The 18,707-nt window shown below is 37.9% G+C and overlaps 1 protein-coding gene across 1 annotated transcript in view; it reads left to right on the forward strand.

Annotated features, from left to right (window-relative positions):
- gucy1a2 (guanylate cyclase 1, soluble, alpha 2) overlaps positions 1–18,707 on the forward strand; it is a 110,066-nt gene that overhangs the window by 73,628 nt on the left and 17,731 nt on the right. Inside the window, exons 5-7 of the mRNA XM_061925857.1 lie at positions 6,842–7,054; positions 13,226–13,498; positions 17,584–17,727. Of these exons, the coding sequence (XP_061781841.1) occupies positions 6,842–7,054; positions 13,226–13,498; positions 17,584–17,727 (630 nt within the window). The remainder of the gene's footprint in view (positions 1–6,841; positions 7,055–13,225; positions 13,499–17,583; positions 17,728–18,707) is intronic.

The following is an 18,707-nucleotide window of genomic DNA, read 5'->3' on the forward strand; positions in this document are numbered from 1 at the left end:
GCTGTATGTTTCATGCCACAGTTTCGTGTTTGTTCCACGCCATAGTTTATGCTGTTTGTTTCATGCCACAGTTTCGTGTTTGTTCCACGCCATAGTTTATGCTGTTTGTTTCATGCCACAGTTTCGTGTTTGTTCCACGCCATAGTTTATGCTGTTTGTTTCATGCCACGGTTTCGTGTTTGTTCCACGCCATAGTTTATGCTGTTTGTTTCATGCCACAGTTTCGTGTTTGTTCCACGCCATAGTTTATGCTGTTTGTTTCATGCCACAGTTTCGTGTTTGTTCCACGCCATAGTTTATGCTGTTTGTTTCATGCCACAGTTTCGTGTTTGTTCCACGCCATAGTTTATGCTGTTTGTTTCATGCCACAGTTTTGTGTTTGTTCCACGCCATAGTTTATGCTGTTTGTTTCATGCCACAGTTTCGTGTTTGTTCCACGCCATAGTTTATGCTGTTTGTTTCATGCCACAGTTTTGTGTTTGTTCCACGCCATAGTTTATGCTGTTCGTTTACCTCACGCCCTGCCAAGATTTCTTGAGAAGATTAAAATATGTTCCTACCTGCAAGTCCTGTCCAGAGTGATCCGTTTGCATCCCGGGGAAACAAACCTGACGTGACACTGTGATTAGAATCCCTCAGCTATCAAGGCAGAAAGGAAATGTCAACACAAGCATTGAAAACAGTCAAACAATGTCAACAAACATTGAACATTGAACACTTAACAATAAGCTCTTAAAATGAAAGAATAATGACAAATTGTAAACATAGAGAAACCTGAGACGTCACAGCTGTGCTCTAAAGGGTGAGCACGGCTAAGGTGGTGTGGTATTAGCGCTCTTGCCTTGCATCATTTACAGACCACATTGGTCTGACTATGGTCCATTTGGAGAGAAAAAAACAACCAATTTCTTCATTTTGACTTTCTTTTCTCACTTCATGCAAAGAATCAACCAAACTTGATAGTTGATACTGTCACCCGATTGACTGTTAGCGTGTCACTCCCACTAATAAGTGATCACTTCCTAGTTACCAGAGAGCATCTGTTCATGCAACCAACCTTGCTTCCATACTTCCGCTGTACTCCGAAGTAAAAAAAATAATGTATCGAACGATATCCATTAATTGTCTATCACGGGATATATTGATATCCATTTATCGCCCAACCCTAATATTGTAAATTCCGGACTATATTTCCAACGTTTTGAACCCTGCGTCTTATAAAACAGTGTGGCGAATTGGTGGATTATTCTTCGCTTACAGCTATAATAAATAGTTGAAAAACAAACAAACAAGCAAATACACCGAAAACATTTGTGTTATTGTTTGTTCTATGGCGCCATCTTCTGAACAAGTTCACTCACTGCAGGGGGCTGCATTGTCCTGCCATTGAGTGCTTTCAACCGGCAGTAGAAGTGCCATTGCCTTTTCTAGCCGTTTCTCCTCGTATTGTTTCTTTGTTAGCAACGTTTGTAAGTTTTCCAATACAACTAAAACAATTCTTACTTAGTTAACGTCTGTAGGAGGGTTTTCATGCATTTTTACACGTGCCACCGTAATGTAATTTAAGCCAGCTTCGTTGACATTAGCTAACACGTTTACAAGTGTCTGAGTATTATTGACGTACAACGGCGTTCTTTTTGTATTGTTTGAGTTTCACAAACTCTTCAGTAAATTCACCAAAACGTCGCCGTGGAGTTATTGAGCTGATTGGAGAGCTAGTTTGCGCAGCTAGTGGGTCCATGACGATGACTGACATTTTGTTTGAGCAACCGTTTTACTGCCGTGTTACAGACACCGTTTGGAAAGTGAAGCACGCAGACTGGAGGGGAATACGCGTTGTTAACATAAGATTGGCAATAAAAGTTAAAAAGAGTGTCGGACGTTGTGTAACTATACAATAAGACTGCAACTAACAATTATTTTGATAGTTGATTCGTCATCGACAATCATAACGATTAGTCAGTTCATAAAGCGTACACATATTCAGGGGCTCTAATTTAGCCATTGTTGAGCTATTGTTTCAGTTTCACAAATTCCTCAGTAAATTCACCAAAACGTCACCGTGGAGTTATCGAGTCTGTTTCGCTGATTGGAGAGCTAGCTTGCGCAGCTAGTGGGTCCATGACGATGACTGACGTTTTGTTTGAGCAACCGTTTTACTGCCGTGTTACAGACACCGCTTGGAAAGTGAAGCACGCAGACTCGAGGGGAATACGCGTTGGAATTGGGCCGATTGTTGACATAAGATTGGCAATAAAAGTTAAAAAGAGTGTCGGACGTTGTGTAACTATACAATAAGACTGCAACCAACAATTATTTTGATACCGTGAAGTTATTGAGTCTGTTTAGCTGATTGGATTCCATAACGGTGACTTCTGTTTTGTTTTTATCAGCCGTTTTACTGCCGTGTTACAGAGTTAAGGTATGTAAGGTATACATTTACATTTCACAATGTATATACAGGTAAAAGCCAGTAAATTAGAATATTTAGAAAAACTTGATTTATTTCAGTAATTGCATTCAAAAGGTGTAACTTGTACATTATATTTATTCATTGCACACAGACTGATGCATTCAAATGTTTATTTCATTTAATTTTGATGATTTGAAGTGGCAACAAATGAAAATCCAAAATTCCGTGTGTCACAAAATTAGAATATTACTTAAGGCTAATACAAAAAAGGGATTTTTAGAAATGTTGGCCAACTGAAAAGTATGAAAATGAAAAATATGAGCATGTACAATACTCAATACTTGGTTGGAGCTCCTTTTGCCTCAATTACTGCGTTAATGCGGCGTGGCATGGAGTCGATGAGTTTCTGGCACTGCTCAGGTGTTATGAGAGCCCAGGTTGCTCTGATAGTGGCCTTCAACTCTTCTGCGTTTTTGGGTCTGGCATTCTGCATCTTCCTTTTCACAATACCCCACAGATTTTCTATGGGGCTAAGGTCAGGGGAGTTGGCGGGCCAATTTAGAACAGAAATACCATGGTCCGTAAACCAGGCACGGGTAGATTTTGCGCTGTGTGCAGGCGCCAAGTCCTGTTGGAACTTGAAATCTCCATCTCCATAGAGCAGGTCAGCAGCAGGAAGCATGAAGTGCTCTAAAACTTGCTGGTAGACGGCTGCGTTGACCCTGGATCTCAGGAAACAGAGTGGACCGACACCAGCAGATGACATGGCACCCCAAACCATCACTGATGGTGGAAACTTTACACTAGACTTCAGGCAACGTGGATCCTGTGCCTCTCCTGTCTTCCTCCAGACTCTGGGACCTCGATTTCCAAAGGAAATGCAAAATTTGCTTTCGTCAGAAAACATGACTTTGGACCACTCAGCAGCAGTCCAGCTCTTTTTTTTCTTAGCCCAGGTGAGACGCTTTTCGCGCTGTTTCTTGGTCAACAGTGGCTTGACACGAGGTATGCGGCAGTTGAAACCCATGTCTTTCAAGCGTCTCTTGGTGGTGGATCTTGAAGCACTGACTCCAGCAGCTGTCCACTCCTTCTGAATCTCCCCCACATTTTTTAATGGGTTTTTTTTCACAATCTTGACCAGGGCGCGGTGATCCCTATCGCTTGTACACTTTTTCTGACCACAGTTTTTCCTTCCCTTTGCCTCTCCATTAATGTGTTTGGACACAGAGCTCTGAGAACAGCCAGCCTCTTCAGCAATAACCTTTTGTGTCTTTCCCTCCTTGTGCAATGTGTCGATGGTTGCCTTTTGGACAGCTGTCAAATCTGAAGTCTTCCCCATGTTTGTGTAGGCTTCAGAACTGGACTGAGAGACCATTTAAAGCCCTTTGCAGGTGTTTTGAGTTAATCAGCTGATTAGTTTGTGGCACCAGGTGTCTTCCTGGCGGTTGTGTGTTTTCCCGTGGCCAAAAAAAAAGTACGCCTCGGTGTGTGTAATGCAGCCTGTATGTTTTATGCAGACCGAGGAGCGCCTCGTGCTATAAATAAAACAGGGCTGCAGTGGCGGAATAATCTAGCTGACACTACGGAGGACGACGGCGGGGGTACGCAGGAGGGCGAGTTTGTGTGTGTGAAGAGCAGGTGAGGACGGAATGAGATCAAGTAAACAGATGGAAGAAAGGTGCGGAGCGAGGTTAATAGGAATCGTGCGGAGAGACGGCTCCTGTTTGCGCCTTGATTTGAGCGTTCCTATTCCGAGGGAGTGTCTATACCCGACTCCTGGGGTGACCCACCTATGTGTCCATTTTGATCTCGCTTTGTTCCAGTATTAGATATTCAGACGGACACATGTAGGACGCTTTTGAAAGCTTTTCCCTCCCATACGGCCCACATGCATTATACATGGCGCCTTGCCTAAAGGCTTCAGCCGCGGGATTCAAACCCCCGACATGTATTGAGAGTCGCGTGGATTTCCTACTGTCGGGAAGGGATCCATATGGCCCCACTCCTGGGTCAACCTCGCGTGCGTTGAAGAGGGGTCGGTTAATCGTTTTGCAACGCAGTCTGCTGAAAATGATGGAAAGCGCCACTCGACATAGGAACTGACGCTGTGGTCAAAGTTGCACTTTAAGATGTTCAATCAATCAAAGATTATTTAGATGGCCCTTAATCACAAGAGCCTCCAAGGGCTGCACAGACCACAACTACATCACTGGTTATGTATATATGTATACATATATACAAACACACATATACTGTATATACACTTATACACACATTTACGCACACATATGTGTATATATATATATATATATATATATATATATATATATATATATATATATATATACACACACACACATATGTACTCATATATGTACACACACACACATATACACTTATACACACATTTTTACACTTATACACACACACATGTACACACATATGTATACATATATATATATACACACACACATATATACACATTCACACACATATGTACTCATATATGTACACACACATCCATATATATGTTCATAAACACACACACACATATATACGCTTATACACACGTATATACACACACGTACACACACATGTATATGTGTGTATATATATATATATAGATATATATATATACACACATGTACACACACATATATACACATTCACACATATGTACTCATATATGTACACACACATTCATATATATGTATACAAACACACATATACACGTATACACACATATATACACTTATACACATTTATACACTTTTACACATACATATATACACTTATACACTTATGTTCACACATATGTCTATATATATATATATACATATATATATATATATATATATATATATATATATATATATAAACACACACACACATATACACGTACACACATTTGTACTCATATATGTACACACACACATTCATATATGTATATAAACACACACACACATATATACACTTATACACACATTTTTACACTTATACACACACACATGTACACACATATGTATATATATATATATATATATATATATATATATATATATATATACATACACATACATATATACACATTCACACACATATGTACTCTTATATGTACACACACATCCATATATGTTTATAAACACACACGCACATATATACACTTATACACACGTATATACACACGTACATACACATGTATATGTGTATATATATATATATATATATATATATATATATATATACACACACACACACATATTTACACATTCACACATATGTACTCATATATGTACACACACATTCATATATTTGTATACATACACACATATACACTTATACACACATATATACACTTATACACACATATGTTCACATATATGTATAATATACACACACACATATATATACACGTACACACATATGTACTCATATATGTGCACACACACACATTCATATATGTATATAAACACACACACATATATACACTTATACACACATATACACTTATACACACACATGTACACACATGTGTGTGTGTGTGTGTATATATATATATATATATATATATATATATATATATATATACACATATATACACATTTATACACATCCACACACATATATACTCATATGTACACACACTTTCATATATATGTCTATAAACACACACTTATACACACATATATACACTTATACACATATATACACTTATACACATATATACACTTATACACACACATATATACACACACATATATACACTTATACACACATATGTTCACATATATGTATATATATATATACACATACACACACATATATTCACGTACACACATATGTACTCATAAATGTACACACACACACATTCATATATGTATATAAACACACACACATATATACACTTATACACACACATGTACACACATGTGTGTGTGTATATATATATATATATATATATATATATATATATATATATATATATACTGTATATATACACACACACATATATACACATTCACACACATATGTACTCATATGTACACACGCATTCATATATATGTATATAAACACACACTTATATATACACATTAGTGTATATATGGGGGGAATGGGGGTCAAGTACGAGAAGTGAGGTGCGTTGTGGGGTGAAAGGTTTGTTTGAGAGTTGTGTAAGACACGGAGATTGAACTGGTTGTACTGGTACGTCAAATTTTGCATTCAGGAAAATTGAAATGTTGGCAAAGCCCGAGCGACCGCCTGAAGTGTGAAGAAATGTGCGTACGTGAAGCATGACAGCACACATTTCCAGGGTTAGTTGCATCTCATCTTTGCCGTGACAAAGCCAGCTTAATACATGAGGCCCCAGGTCTGCCAGCTAAATGTGTGGCATTGTGAATTGATTGCTGTCTTTATGTGTGTGGCCAGGTCATGGAGTTGAAGGGTCAGATGATCCATCTGCCCGAGTCCTCCTCCCTGATGTTTCTGGGCTCACCTCGTGTGGACAAGTTGGAGGAGCTCATGGGCCGGGGCCTCCACTTGTCCGACATCCCCATCCACGACGCCGCGCGGGACGTCATCCTGGTGGGCGAGCAGGCCAAAGCTCAGGACGGCCTGAAAAAGAGAATGGACAAACTCAAGGTAGAATAATGGTCAGTCTTGAAGGGGCGTTCACACACCGCCGCTTCCTCTGCCAAAACACCGCACACAGACCCTGGTCACCCGTCATGAACCCTGGAAACTATTTTTGGTGGTTTGAAATGGGAAGTTCTCAAAACACCTTTTCATCGCGTGATAACGTGTTATAACACCGACAAGTGGCATTTTCCTCCTGGACCTTTGCGATGTGAACACGGTAACTATCGAATTAAAATAAACAAAAAAATATTTAGTTTTTTTAATACATTTTTAATACCTTTTTGTTTTTTTTTAAATTTTATTTAATTCATTATTTGTAATAAAAATAAATAAATTAAACATATGTTTATGATGTTAACTATAACAATTCAAATAAATATAACACCTCTTTGCTTTGGTGGCTGGGATAATAAATGTAATATTAATAATAATAATAATATTATTTTGCGGAAGTATGTTTGACTTTGCTCCGTATTGTGAGGGAAACATCCATCCATCCGTTTTTCTACCGTGAAGGTAATCAATATGCATTCTTGCATTCACACACACACACCACAGTCTCACACCAGTGGGAAAACTCACCCTCTGAATGCACGTGACTGTGATTCTCACCCACCGATACTGTCCACCGCTTCGTTTCAGATATCGATAGGAACGATACAAATATACTGCATGCAAAAGATAAGTTCAAAACAAAAAAATATATATATGTATATAATTGTATATATGTATATAATTGTATATATTTGTATATATGTTTATGAATAAATGTGTTAAAAACAAAAAAACTATATATATGTATTAAATATAAATATATATATATATATATATATATATATATATATATATATATATATATATATATATATATATATATATATATATATATATAAAAATGTGTATATGTATTTATGCATATATATGTATGTATTAGAGATGCGCGGTTTGCGGGCACAACCGCGGAGTCCGCGGATTATCCGCGGATCGGGCGGATGAAATAAAAAAAAATTAGATTTTATCCGCGGGTCGGGTCGGGTCGGGCGGTTGAAATAAAAAAAAATTAGATTTTAAATAGATTCAGGCGGGTGGCAGTTAAACCAATTCGGAAATATATATACATAGTTAAATGTTGTTACCCACATACGAAAAACGAGCAGGCACCTGCAGCATATGCCACAACAGAAGAAGAAAAAAAAAAGAGATGGACACTTTTACGGAGCGGAGAAGGGACGCCTCGCCGGGGTCCGGGACCGAGGCCCCTTCCCCCGAGAGGGCCCCACCGGGAGCCGTAGCTGAGGCGATCCGCGAGAAGGGCCCGACGCACGTCCAGGGTCACCACCGCGCCCACCGCACCGACACCCCGCCTCGTCCGCCTTCGCCGCGGCCGGCGTCACGCGCAGCAGGTAAGCAGCTTACCTGCCCGCCACCCCCGTGGCCGGGGGCTCGTAACAGGGGTCACTCCGCGTGCTCCGCCCGCGCAGCTTACCTGCCCGCCACCCCTGTTGCCGGGGGCGCGTAACAGGGGTCACTTCGCGCGCAGTGCGCTCACGAAAGGGGTGGGGCTCACCCTGGTTGATATAGACAGCAGGACGGTGGCCATGGAAGTCGGAACCCGCTAAGGAGTGTGTAACAACCCACCTGCCGAATCAACTAGCCCTGAAAATGGATGGCGCTGGAGCGTCGGGCCCATACCCGGCCGTCGCCGGCAGCGAGACGCGCTTGGAGGTGCGCTCAGCGCGGCTCCCATATGATTGCGCACTGGTGTGCGTCTGGGTCGTGACAGCGTGGCACGCGAATGTCTGTGCTGCATTGGATCAGTCTCCTTTCTTTAACAGGCAAAAGCTTTATAACCTCACTAATGCCTTGCATCGTCTATATTAGATTTATAACAACGGGCGGGTGCGGGCGGATGGCGGGCGGGTGCGGTTCTGATCAAATGTTACATCAGGTGGATGGCGGATGGTTGACGACTTTCTGATGCGGTTGCGGATGAAATAATTGCCTATCCGCGCATCTGTAGTGTATATGCATTAAATATATATATGTAAATATGTATACATGCATATATACTGTATGTATTTTATATATATATATATATATATATATATATATATATATATATATATATATATATATATAAATGTGTATATATGTATGGATATATATATATGTATGGATATATGTATATGTCTGTGTGTGTATATACTGTATATGCATGTATATATGTGTGTGTGAATGTGAGTGTGAATGTTGTCTGTCTATCTGTGTTGGGCCCTGCGGTGAGGTGGCGACTTGTCCAGGGTGTACCCCGCCTTCCGCCCTCGTGCAGCTGAGATAGACTACAGCAACCCCCGCGACCCCGTGAGGGACAAGCGGTAAAAGAATGGCAGGGAGTAAAGTCCCATATGAAACAGGAATTCAAAGCTAGAAAAATAGAGCACCAAACATGCAAAAAAGCAACACAAAACCAAAACAAGGGATGACTTTCTCTGACAGGTGATATATATAGATAGATGATGCGGACACGTTGGTTACTGGACTTTGTAAGTGTAAGTAATATGCAACTATACTTACTTGATACGTGTTTATATTGACAAATGTGCTGTTTTATTGTTCAATTATTACTACGTATGTCTAGCTTGTGTGCTATTGTGTGCTTAGCTGTTGTGTAGCTGCTAGCCTCTAGTAGCCTATATTTTGTAAGGGACTTAAGTAAAATAGAATATATCGTGTGCTTATTGGAGGATATTTAGATGTTAACTGGCCGTTGTATCGGACATGATATCAGAGATTTTAAATGCAGATATTTGACCGATACGGAATCGGGACACCCTTAATCCCTTCGTAGCCATCTTTGGTATCATTCGTTGCTGTCGCTACAAAAAACCGATACGGTACGGATCTTATGCTCATGGCAGCTTTTCTGTGCAAATGTATAGGCGTATTTTTGTTCCTTACCTCTGAATTGTTCTCACAGACGCTCTTATTTTGAAAAGATGAATACTGCGGTTCCCATGGTGTTCATGTCTGGACGCTAAATCCGTTGCCTGATGAGTCAAATCTCACCGTTGCCAGACTGACTCTTGGGACTCGCTCTCGTAATTTGCTTTGAAAGCATCCGTGAGCGAGTCGGCGGATCCTGACCCAATCCCGTGCATGCCGCTCCGCACATCGTCTCTCCGCGCTTCTCCTCCCGCAGGCCACGCTCATAAATAGATGCCTTTCACTCGCCAGGCGCTACATCAGACAGACGCCGAGGAGCCCGCCCACAGACACAAATAGTGGCGTGAAGATACACGCGTACGCTGAAATAAACCACGCGGACGCGTTTTACGTCAGGGGTGTTCAAACTACGGACCCCGGGCCAAGTGGGGCCCCGACGACGTCGTTTTCTTGGCCCGCCAGACGTCACAAGTCGAAATCTGATAGTATAATTACTGCAGCTTTGCCGCCATGAATTACACGTTGAAGTGAAAACTGCACAGCATTTTTATATATGACCCAATCCAAACAACCTTTCCCACTCACGACACAAATAAACTAAACACCAAAAGTCAACACACAACACAACCTGCTAACTGAATATACAAAATGTCCAAGGACTGCACATAATACAAAATGACAGCCATTTAAATGCCCTGCAATGCATGATGGGAAAAATGCAAAACACTCTCCACACTTATCCATGTTTGGCGCATTTCAGCTGCTTGATATGTCTGATTGATGACAACATTTTAAGGAGGTTGTCATGGAAGTAAACAAGGTAGAAGTCAAACTTTCACATACTCTTAATATCCAATTATATTAATGAATAATTATACAGTAAGGAAGGGATTCATATGGCCTCTTTCCTGGGTGGATCTCACGCCGGAGGAAGAAAGGGTGGGTTAATCATTTTGCAATGCAGTCTGCTGAAAATGACGGAAAGAGCCACTCTACATAGCAACTGACGCTGTGGTCAAAGTTGGAATTGCCACAAAACACATTTTAGGATTGTCAACATTCTACTGCCATCTGGCTAAAAGGGATAAGAGATAGTGGACCCCGCTAGTTCGTCACGATTCATGTGTCAGGTAAACCTGAGCAATAATATATATATATGTATATGTATATATATATATATAAATGTGTATATATATATATGTGTGTATATATGTATGTGTACATATATATGTGTACATGCATGTATATATGTATATATGTATATATATATATACCGGTATATATATATATATATATATATATATATATATATATATATATATATATATATATATATATATATATATATATATATATATATATATATATATATATATATATATATATATATATATGTGTGTGTGTATGTATATATGTATGTATATATACGTATGTATGTGTAATGTGTACATACTATATATACACATATATCTATGTGTATATGTGTACATATTAGGGATGTCCCGATCCAGGTTTTTGCACTTCCGATCCGATACCGATATTGTTTTTGCACTTCCGATCCGATACCGATACTGACCGATACTGGCCTATCTGAGCATGTATTAAAGTTTAAAGTTATTTAGCCTACTTAGTTGTCAGAATCATGTTGAAAAGGGTTTTAGTACTCTTGATAACAACTAGCCAGCTGAATTAGGGGAGTTTGAATAATACACAATGGTTGGTAACAAGAAACTGACCTGTTTATTCAAGGATAAACACAAAATAGACAAAATGATACATGACAAACAGAAATGGCATCATTGAACTAGGGCTGGGCGATATGGCCTTTTTTTAATATTGCGATATTTTAAGGCCATATTGCGATACACGATATATATCTCGATATTTTGCCTTAGCCTTGAATGAACACTTGATGCATATAATCACAGCAGTATGATGATTCTATGTGTTTTGATTGATTGATTGAGACTTTTATTAGTAGGTTGCACAGTGAAGTACATATTCCGTACAATTGACCACTAAATGGTAACACCCCAATAAGTTTTTCAACTTGTTTAAGTCGGGGTCCACTTAAATTGATTCATGATACAGATATATACTATCAGATATATACTATCATCATAATACAGTCATCACACAAGATAATCACATTGAATTATTTACATTATTTATAATCCAGGGTGTGGAGGGGGGCGCCGGATGTAAGTGTCAAAAAGACAGCCAAAAGAGTTTGATATGAGAATAAATCTAAAGTTAAAATATAGGGTAGAAATGCACCCATTTGCAGGAAATGTAGTCTTGATTTTCAAAATGTTCTTTTAAGGCTTGCATGTCTACATTAACACATTCTTCTTCATACTGCATTAATATATGCTACTTTTAAACTTTCATGCAGAGAAGGAAATCACAACTAAAGAAATCACTATTTTTTTCATACGGTGTTGATGTGGAAATGTTTACCTCGGCATTTTGATGGTGTGGGCGTGTGGCACCGAATGGAGATAAGCGTCTCGACAGACGTTACAATATTTGAACAATGATGACGAAAACTGTTGTCTCTGTCGTGTCCGTGTGTCGAAAATTGTTATGCGCTTATTTTTTTATTTTATTTTGTGCGTGGCATATAATTGCTATGCACAGAGGACGCTTGAGCAGTGCGCAATTGCACAGGCGCACACCTTAGAGGGAACGTGGCTTGCACGGCTGCGCTAGCATCACAGCTGCTACCTCGTATACGTATGTGACGTATGACGTGACAGTATGTGACGTATGTCGTGACAGTATGTGACGTGTGTAAGAAGGTGCGCTTGCTGTCTGTGAGAGGGAGACACAGGAAAGAGTGAGAAGAGCCTGTCGTGTAATGCCAGCAGCTAAAAGCAACTGCATGAGAATCCACAGACCTGTGGATGTGTTGAAGGTGTGCTGGAAAATGCGGAACGGAAATTAGGGAGCAGCAGAAAAGTGGAATGTATTATTTAAATCGGTGCGTTGGAAAACACGGACCGGAGTTTTTTTTTAAAACTGGATCTGGATCGGCATTTTCCCATGCCTTGCCGATACGCATATATATATATATATATATATATATATATATATATATATATATATATATATATATATATATATATATATATAAATATCTCCATGCAGCAGCAGTTTTAATCTGTTTCACCTCCTCCCACCTCCCAGTGTTATTGTCCTCTAAGCAAAAGTCCTCATCTTCTCCTGCAGGCCACGCTGGAGCGCACTCACCAGGCACTGGAGGAGGAAAAGAGAAGAACCGTGGACCTCCTCTATTCCATATTTCCGGGCGACGTGGCCCAGAAACTGTGGCAGGGTCAGCCGGTGCCCGCCCGCAAGTTCGACGACGTCACCATGCTGTTCTCGGACATCGTGGGCTTCACCGCCGTGTGCGCCCAGTGCACGCCCATGCAGGTCATCTCCATGCTGAACGAGCTGTACACCCGCTTCGACTACCAGTGTGGCATCCTGGATGTTTATAAGGTCAGTCCACTACCAGTGTGGCATCCTGGATGTTTATAAGGTCAGTCCACTACCAGTGGTACATTGATTTAGAATCAGAATAAATGAAAGCAACAGTATCAGTAATAATAATAATAATGATAACGATAATAATAGTTTTTAATGTTTTTAATCCAAAAATTTGTCAAAAAAAAATACAAACTTTTTTTTTTAATTGATTTTGAATCATAATAAATAAAAGCAACAGTAATAATAATAATAATATTATCAATAATATTTTTTAAATATTTATAATCCAAAAATTGATTCCTTAAAGAATGCAACAGTTTGAATTTTTTAATCCATCCATACATCCATTTTCTACCGCTTGTCCCTTTTGGGGTCGGGGGGGTGCTGGAGCATATTTCAGCTACATTCGAGCGGAAGGCGGTGTACACCCTGGACAAGTCGCCACCTCATCGCAGGGCCAACATAGATAGACAGACAACATTCACACTCACATTCACACACTAGGGCCCATTTAGTGTTGCCAATCAACCTATCCCCAGGTGCATGTCTTTGGAGGTGGGAGGAAGCCGGAGTACCCGGACGGAACCCACACAGTCACGGGGAGAACTTGCGAACTCCACACAGAAAGATCCTGAGCACAGGATCGAACCCAGGACTACTCAGGACCTTCGTATTGTGAGGCACATGCACTAACCCCTCTACCACCGTGCTGCCCGAATTTTTTAATCAATTCTCGAAAATTGTAAATTGATTTTGAATCAGAATACATAAAAGCGACTGAATCAATAATAATAATAATGATAATGATAAAAATAATACTAGTTTTTTAAAAATGTTTTATTCCAAAAATTTGGCAATAAAAACATTTCTATTTTTAATTGATTTTTGAAAATTGTAAATCTATTTAGACTATGATTAAATAAAAGCAAGAGTATCAATAATAACAATAATAGTTTTTTCATGTTTTTAATCCAAAAATTTGGCAAAAAAAACTTTAATCGATTTTTGAAAATTATAAATTGATTTTGAATAAATAAAAGCAACAGTATCAATAATAATATTAATAATGATAATATCAATGGTAGTTTTTAAAAATATATTTTTGCTCAAAAAACTGATTCCTTAAAGAATTATTTGGGGAGAAAAAAATACAACCATTTTAATTTTTTTTAGCGATTCTCGAAAATAGTAAACTTATTTTGAATCACAATAAATAATAATAATAATAATAATAATTATAATAATTATAGTTTTTTTTAATGTTTTTATTCCTAAAATTTGGCAATAGAAAAAATCCCCCCCCAATTTTTTTATTTATTTATTCTTGAAAATTATAAATCGATTTTGAATTGAAATAAATAAAAGCAACTAATAATAATAATATCAATAATAGTTTTTAAATATTTACAATCCAAAAATGGATTCCTTAAAGAATGCAACAATTAGAATTTTTTTTACTAAATTCTCGAAAATTGTAAATCGATTTTGAATCGGAATAAATAAAAGCAACTGAATCAATAATAATAATAATGATATTGATAATGATAAAAATAATACTAGTTTTTAAAATGTTTTTATTCCAAATATTTGGCAATAAAAACATGTATATTTTTAATTGGTTCTTGAACATTGTAAATCGATTTTGAATCTGATTAAAAAAAGCAACAGTATCAATATTAATAGAAATAATAGTAAAAACAATAATAGTTTTTAAACGTTTTAATGAATGAATTTGGCGGAAAAAAAACTAACACTATTTATATTTTTTAATCGATTCTTATGCGTTTAATCCAGAAATTAATTCCTTAAAAAAATAATTATTTGGTGGAAAAAATGTATGTATATATATATATATATATATACTCCACACTGAGGCACAAGGTGTCACATGTGCATGGCTTTATGGCCGTGAAAGTAAACTCCTTCTCCAGTCCCAGCAGATATATTTAAGTACGTGTGGGGAAGATATATGGTGTAACACAAACACGGCTGGACACAGTGAGGAAATGGTGTGATGACGTCGCCATGGTTACTGTCTAAATGACTTAGCCGCGCTCATGATAGCCGTTTTTTTCTCTCCGTTTTCCCTTTTCACCTGGTTTCTTCCTCACCTGATGCCTCTGCTCTTTTCCTTCTGACCAGCGTTTGTTTGTCTGAAAGGATTGGGAAAGGTTTCTGCAACAAGTAGTCGCCGCCATTAATCGTGTCTTGAAGCAATGGGGCCACAAATAAATGCTACAACAATATTTATTTGTATATTTTAATTATTACGTCAGCATGCTACACTTTTTTCTCTAATTCCACAGCCATAGACCTTAGAGTCATATAACTTGATAGGTGACGCATACTAACTTTTTGAGCTAGTTTTGCAACCGTTTACCCCAGGGTCATATAACTTGCTATGTGGCACTTGTTAACTATAAGCATGCTCGTTAAATGAAAAATATTGTGGATAAAAGAGGAAAAGTCACTTTTTTGGATGTTTCCAAAGGGACTGTAGTCAGACCAAGGTGGTCTGTAAATGATGCACGTCAGCTAATACCACACCAACTTAGCCGCGCTCACCCTTTAGAGCACAGCTGTAAATTCCTGGCACTAAACCTGCAGAAAATAGTTCTTCTCGGGTTTCTCTATGTTTACATTTTCACACTTTGTACTATTTTCTTACACTTTGTGCAGCTTTTCTTACACATTCCTTCAGTTTAAGAGCTGATTGTTAAGTGTTCAATGTGATTTTACTATTTTGTTTACATTGTTTTAGTGTTTTCATGCTTGTGTTGACATTTCCTTTTTTTTTTTTTTTTAATATATATATTTAAGGAGGTTGTCATGGAAGTAAACAAGGTAAAAGTCAAACTTTCACATACTCTTAATATCCAATTATATTAGTGAATAATTATACAGTAAGGAAGGGATTCATATGGCCCCTTTCCTGGGTGGATATCACGCCGGAGGAAGAAAGGGTGGGTTAATCATTTTGCAATGCAGTCTGCTGAAAATGACGGAAAGAGCCACTCTACATAGCAACTGACGCTGTGGTCAAAGTTGGAATTGCCACAAAACACATTTTAGGATTGTCAACATTCTACTGCCATCTGGCTAAAAGGGATAAGAGATAGTGCACCCCGCTAGTTCGTCCCGATTCATGTGTCAGGTAAACCTGAGCAACAATATTTATATATGTGTATATGTATATATATATAAATGTGTATATATATATGTGTGTATATATGTATGTGTACATATATATGTGTATATGCATGTATATATGTATATATATGTGTGTGTATATGTATATATGTATGTATATATATGTATGTGAAAATGTGTACAAATATGTGTAATGTGTACATACTATATATATATATATATCTATATGTACATATATACACACACACATATATATATATATATATATATATATATATATATATATATATATATATTTATATATATATATATATATATATATATATATATATATATATATATATATATATTTATATATATATATATATATATATATATATATATATATTGTTTTAGTGTTTTCATGCTTGTGTTGACATTTCCCTTTAAAAAAAAAAAATATATATATATTATTTTTCAAATCATTATTCAACGCTTAAATCTCTAGATTAACTCATGGCTTTCTGTCGATATGAAGGTTTTTTGTCAAAACCATGTTTTTATTGCAAGAATAGAAAATATGTCATATTTACCCCTCAAAAAAAATCAAAGTGAAATATTTGATGTGAATAATTGGAGCCCCTAAATAGGTCAATAATTCATTATTGTTACTATCATTTACTTTCAAAATGATTACTGGTTACAGAACACCTGGAAATGGTGAAAATCTGCAGAAAATGTCCTTATTGAAGGTTAAAAATGTACATAAAAGATGCAGAGTCGTATGCTGACTGAATTAGGCAATGTCTACTACCTTTTAGGGATTTAAATATGAGGCAAAAATGACTAGGAAACTCCCGTATTCTGGACGTTACACACGGCTTCTTTGCCCACTTATTTCCAAATGCAAATGTGGACAATGTGAAATGCGTGTCAAAGATCTCAATAAAGGCTCCTTTGCCCCACAGATAGAAACCATAGGCGACGCCTACTGTGTGGCGGGAGGGCTGCACAAGAAGGTGGACAGTCACGCCAAGCCCATCGCTCTCATGGCTCTGAAGATGATGGAGCTCTCTGAGGAAGTGCTCACCCCCGACGGAAGGCCTATCAAGGTGAGACTAAACAAGTGATCCCTTGGCATACTGTACCAGGTACTACAGTCTGAGAATCACCGGCCAATACAACACCAGCTTTATGTACCATTAAACTGGTACTGTCCGGTTTGGATTACCTTTGATTTCAAAACACAATAACAGCAACAGCAGGGCAATGCACAGCGTGTGTGTGTGTGTGTGTGTGTGTGTGTGTGTGTGTGTGTGTGTGTGTGTGTGTGTGTGTGTGCGTGCGATTATAGCAGCTTTCTTATTTAATCCTGTTGTCTATTTCTGATAGGAGGGCCAGATGAATGTGTGCTGTCACTGTCACATGACTTATTGCCCCGCCTCCTTTTTCTTCACTTCACATTTAAAGGGGAACTGCACCCCCCCCCCCCCCCCCCAATTTCGCATATCAGTAATCTTTAAGTGAGACAATAATAACATGACACAGCTTTTTTAGGCATAATTGGTTTTATGTTGGTCGATATCGATAATTATCAATCTTTTTTATGACCTATTGAGAGTAAGAAGGATCTGGAGAAAAGTATATTAATCCTTTGATTATAATCCCTCAGCTGTCGGGGCAGAAAAGAAATGTCAACACAAGCATGGAAAACACTCAAATAATGTCAACAAAGTAGTAAAATCACATTGAACACTTAACAAAATAAGCCCTGTTATTCTTCTTTAACCATTTTATGCAGTAATTGTTTAGATATTATTGATATACGTGTCGATATCGATAATTATTGACATTTTTGTGACTAATGGAAAATAAGGAGCAGGAGAATAAAATATTTTATGAGAAATGTAACCTTCCTCTGATTATAATCCCTCATCTATCGAGGCAGAAAGGAAATAGAATAGAATAGAATAGAAAGTACTTTATTGATCCCTGGGGGAAATTCAGCACCACAGTTCGCTCACAATAGACGATAAACACTTGGGTATTTTTTACATGTGAATAATATAAATACAGTCTATTATACAGCATT

This window comes from Nerophis lumbriciformis, linkage group LG30 (assembly GCF_033978685.3).
Source record: "Nerophis lumbriciformis linkage group LG30, RoL_Nlum_v2.1, whole genome shotgun sequence".
Classification (NCBI taxonomy): Eukaryota; Metazoa; Chordata; class Actinopteri; order Syngnathiformes; family Syngnathidae; genus Nerophis; species Nerophis lumbriciformis.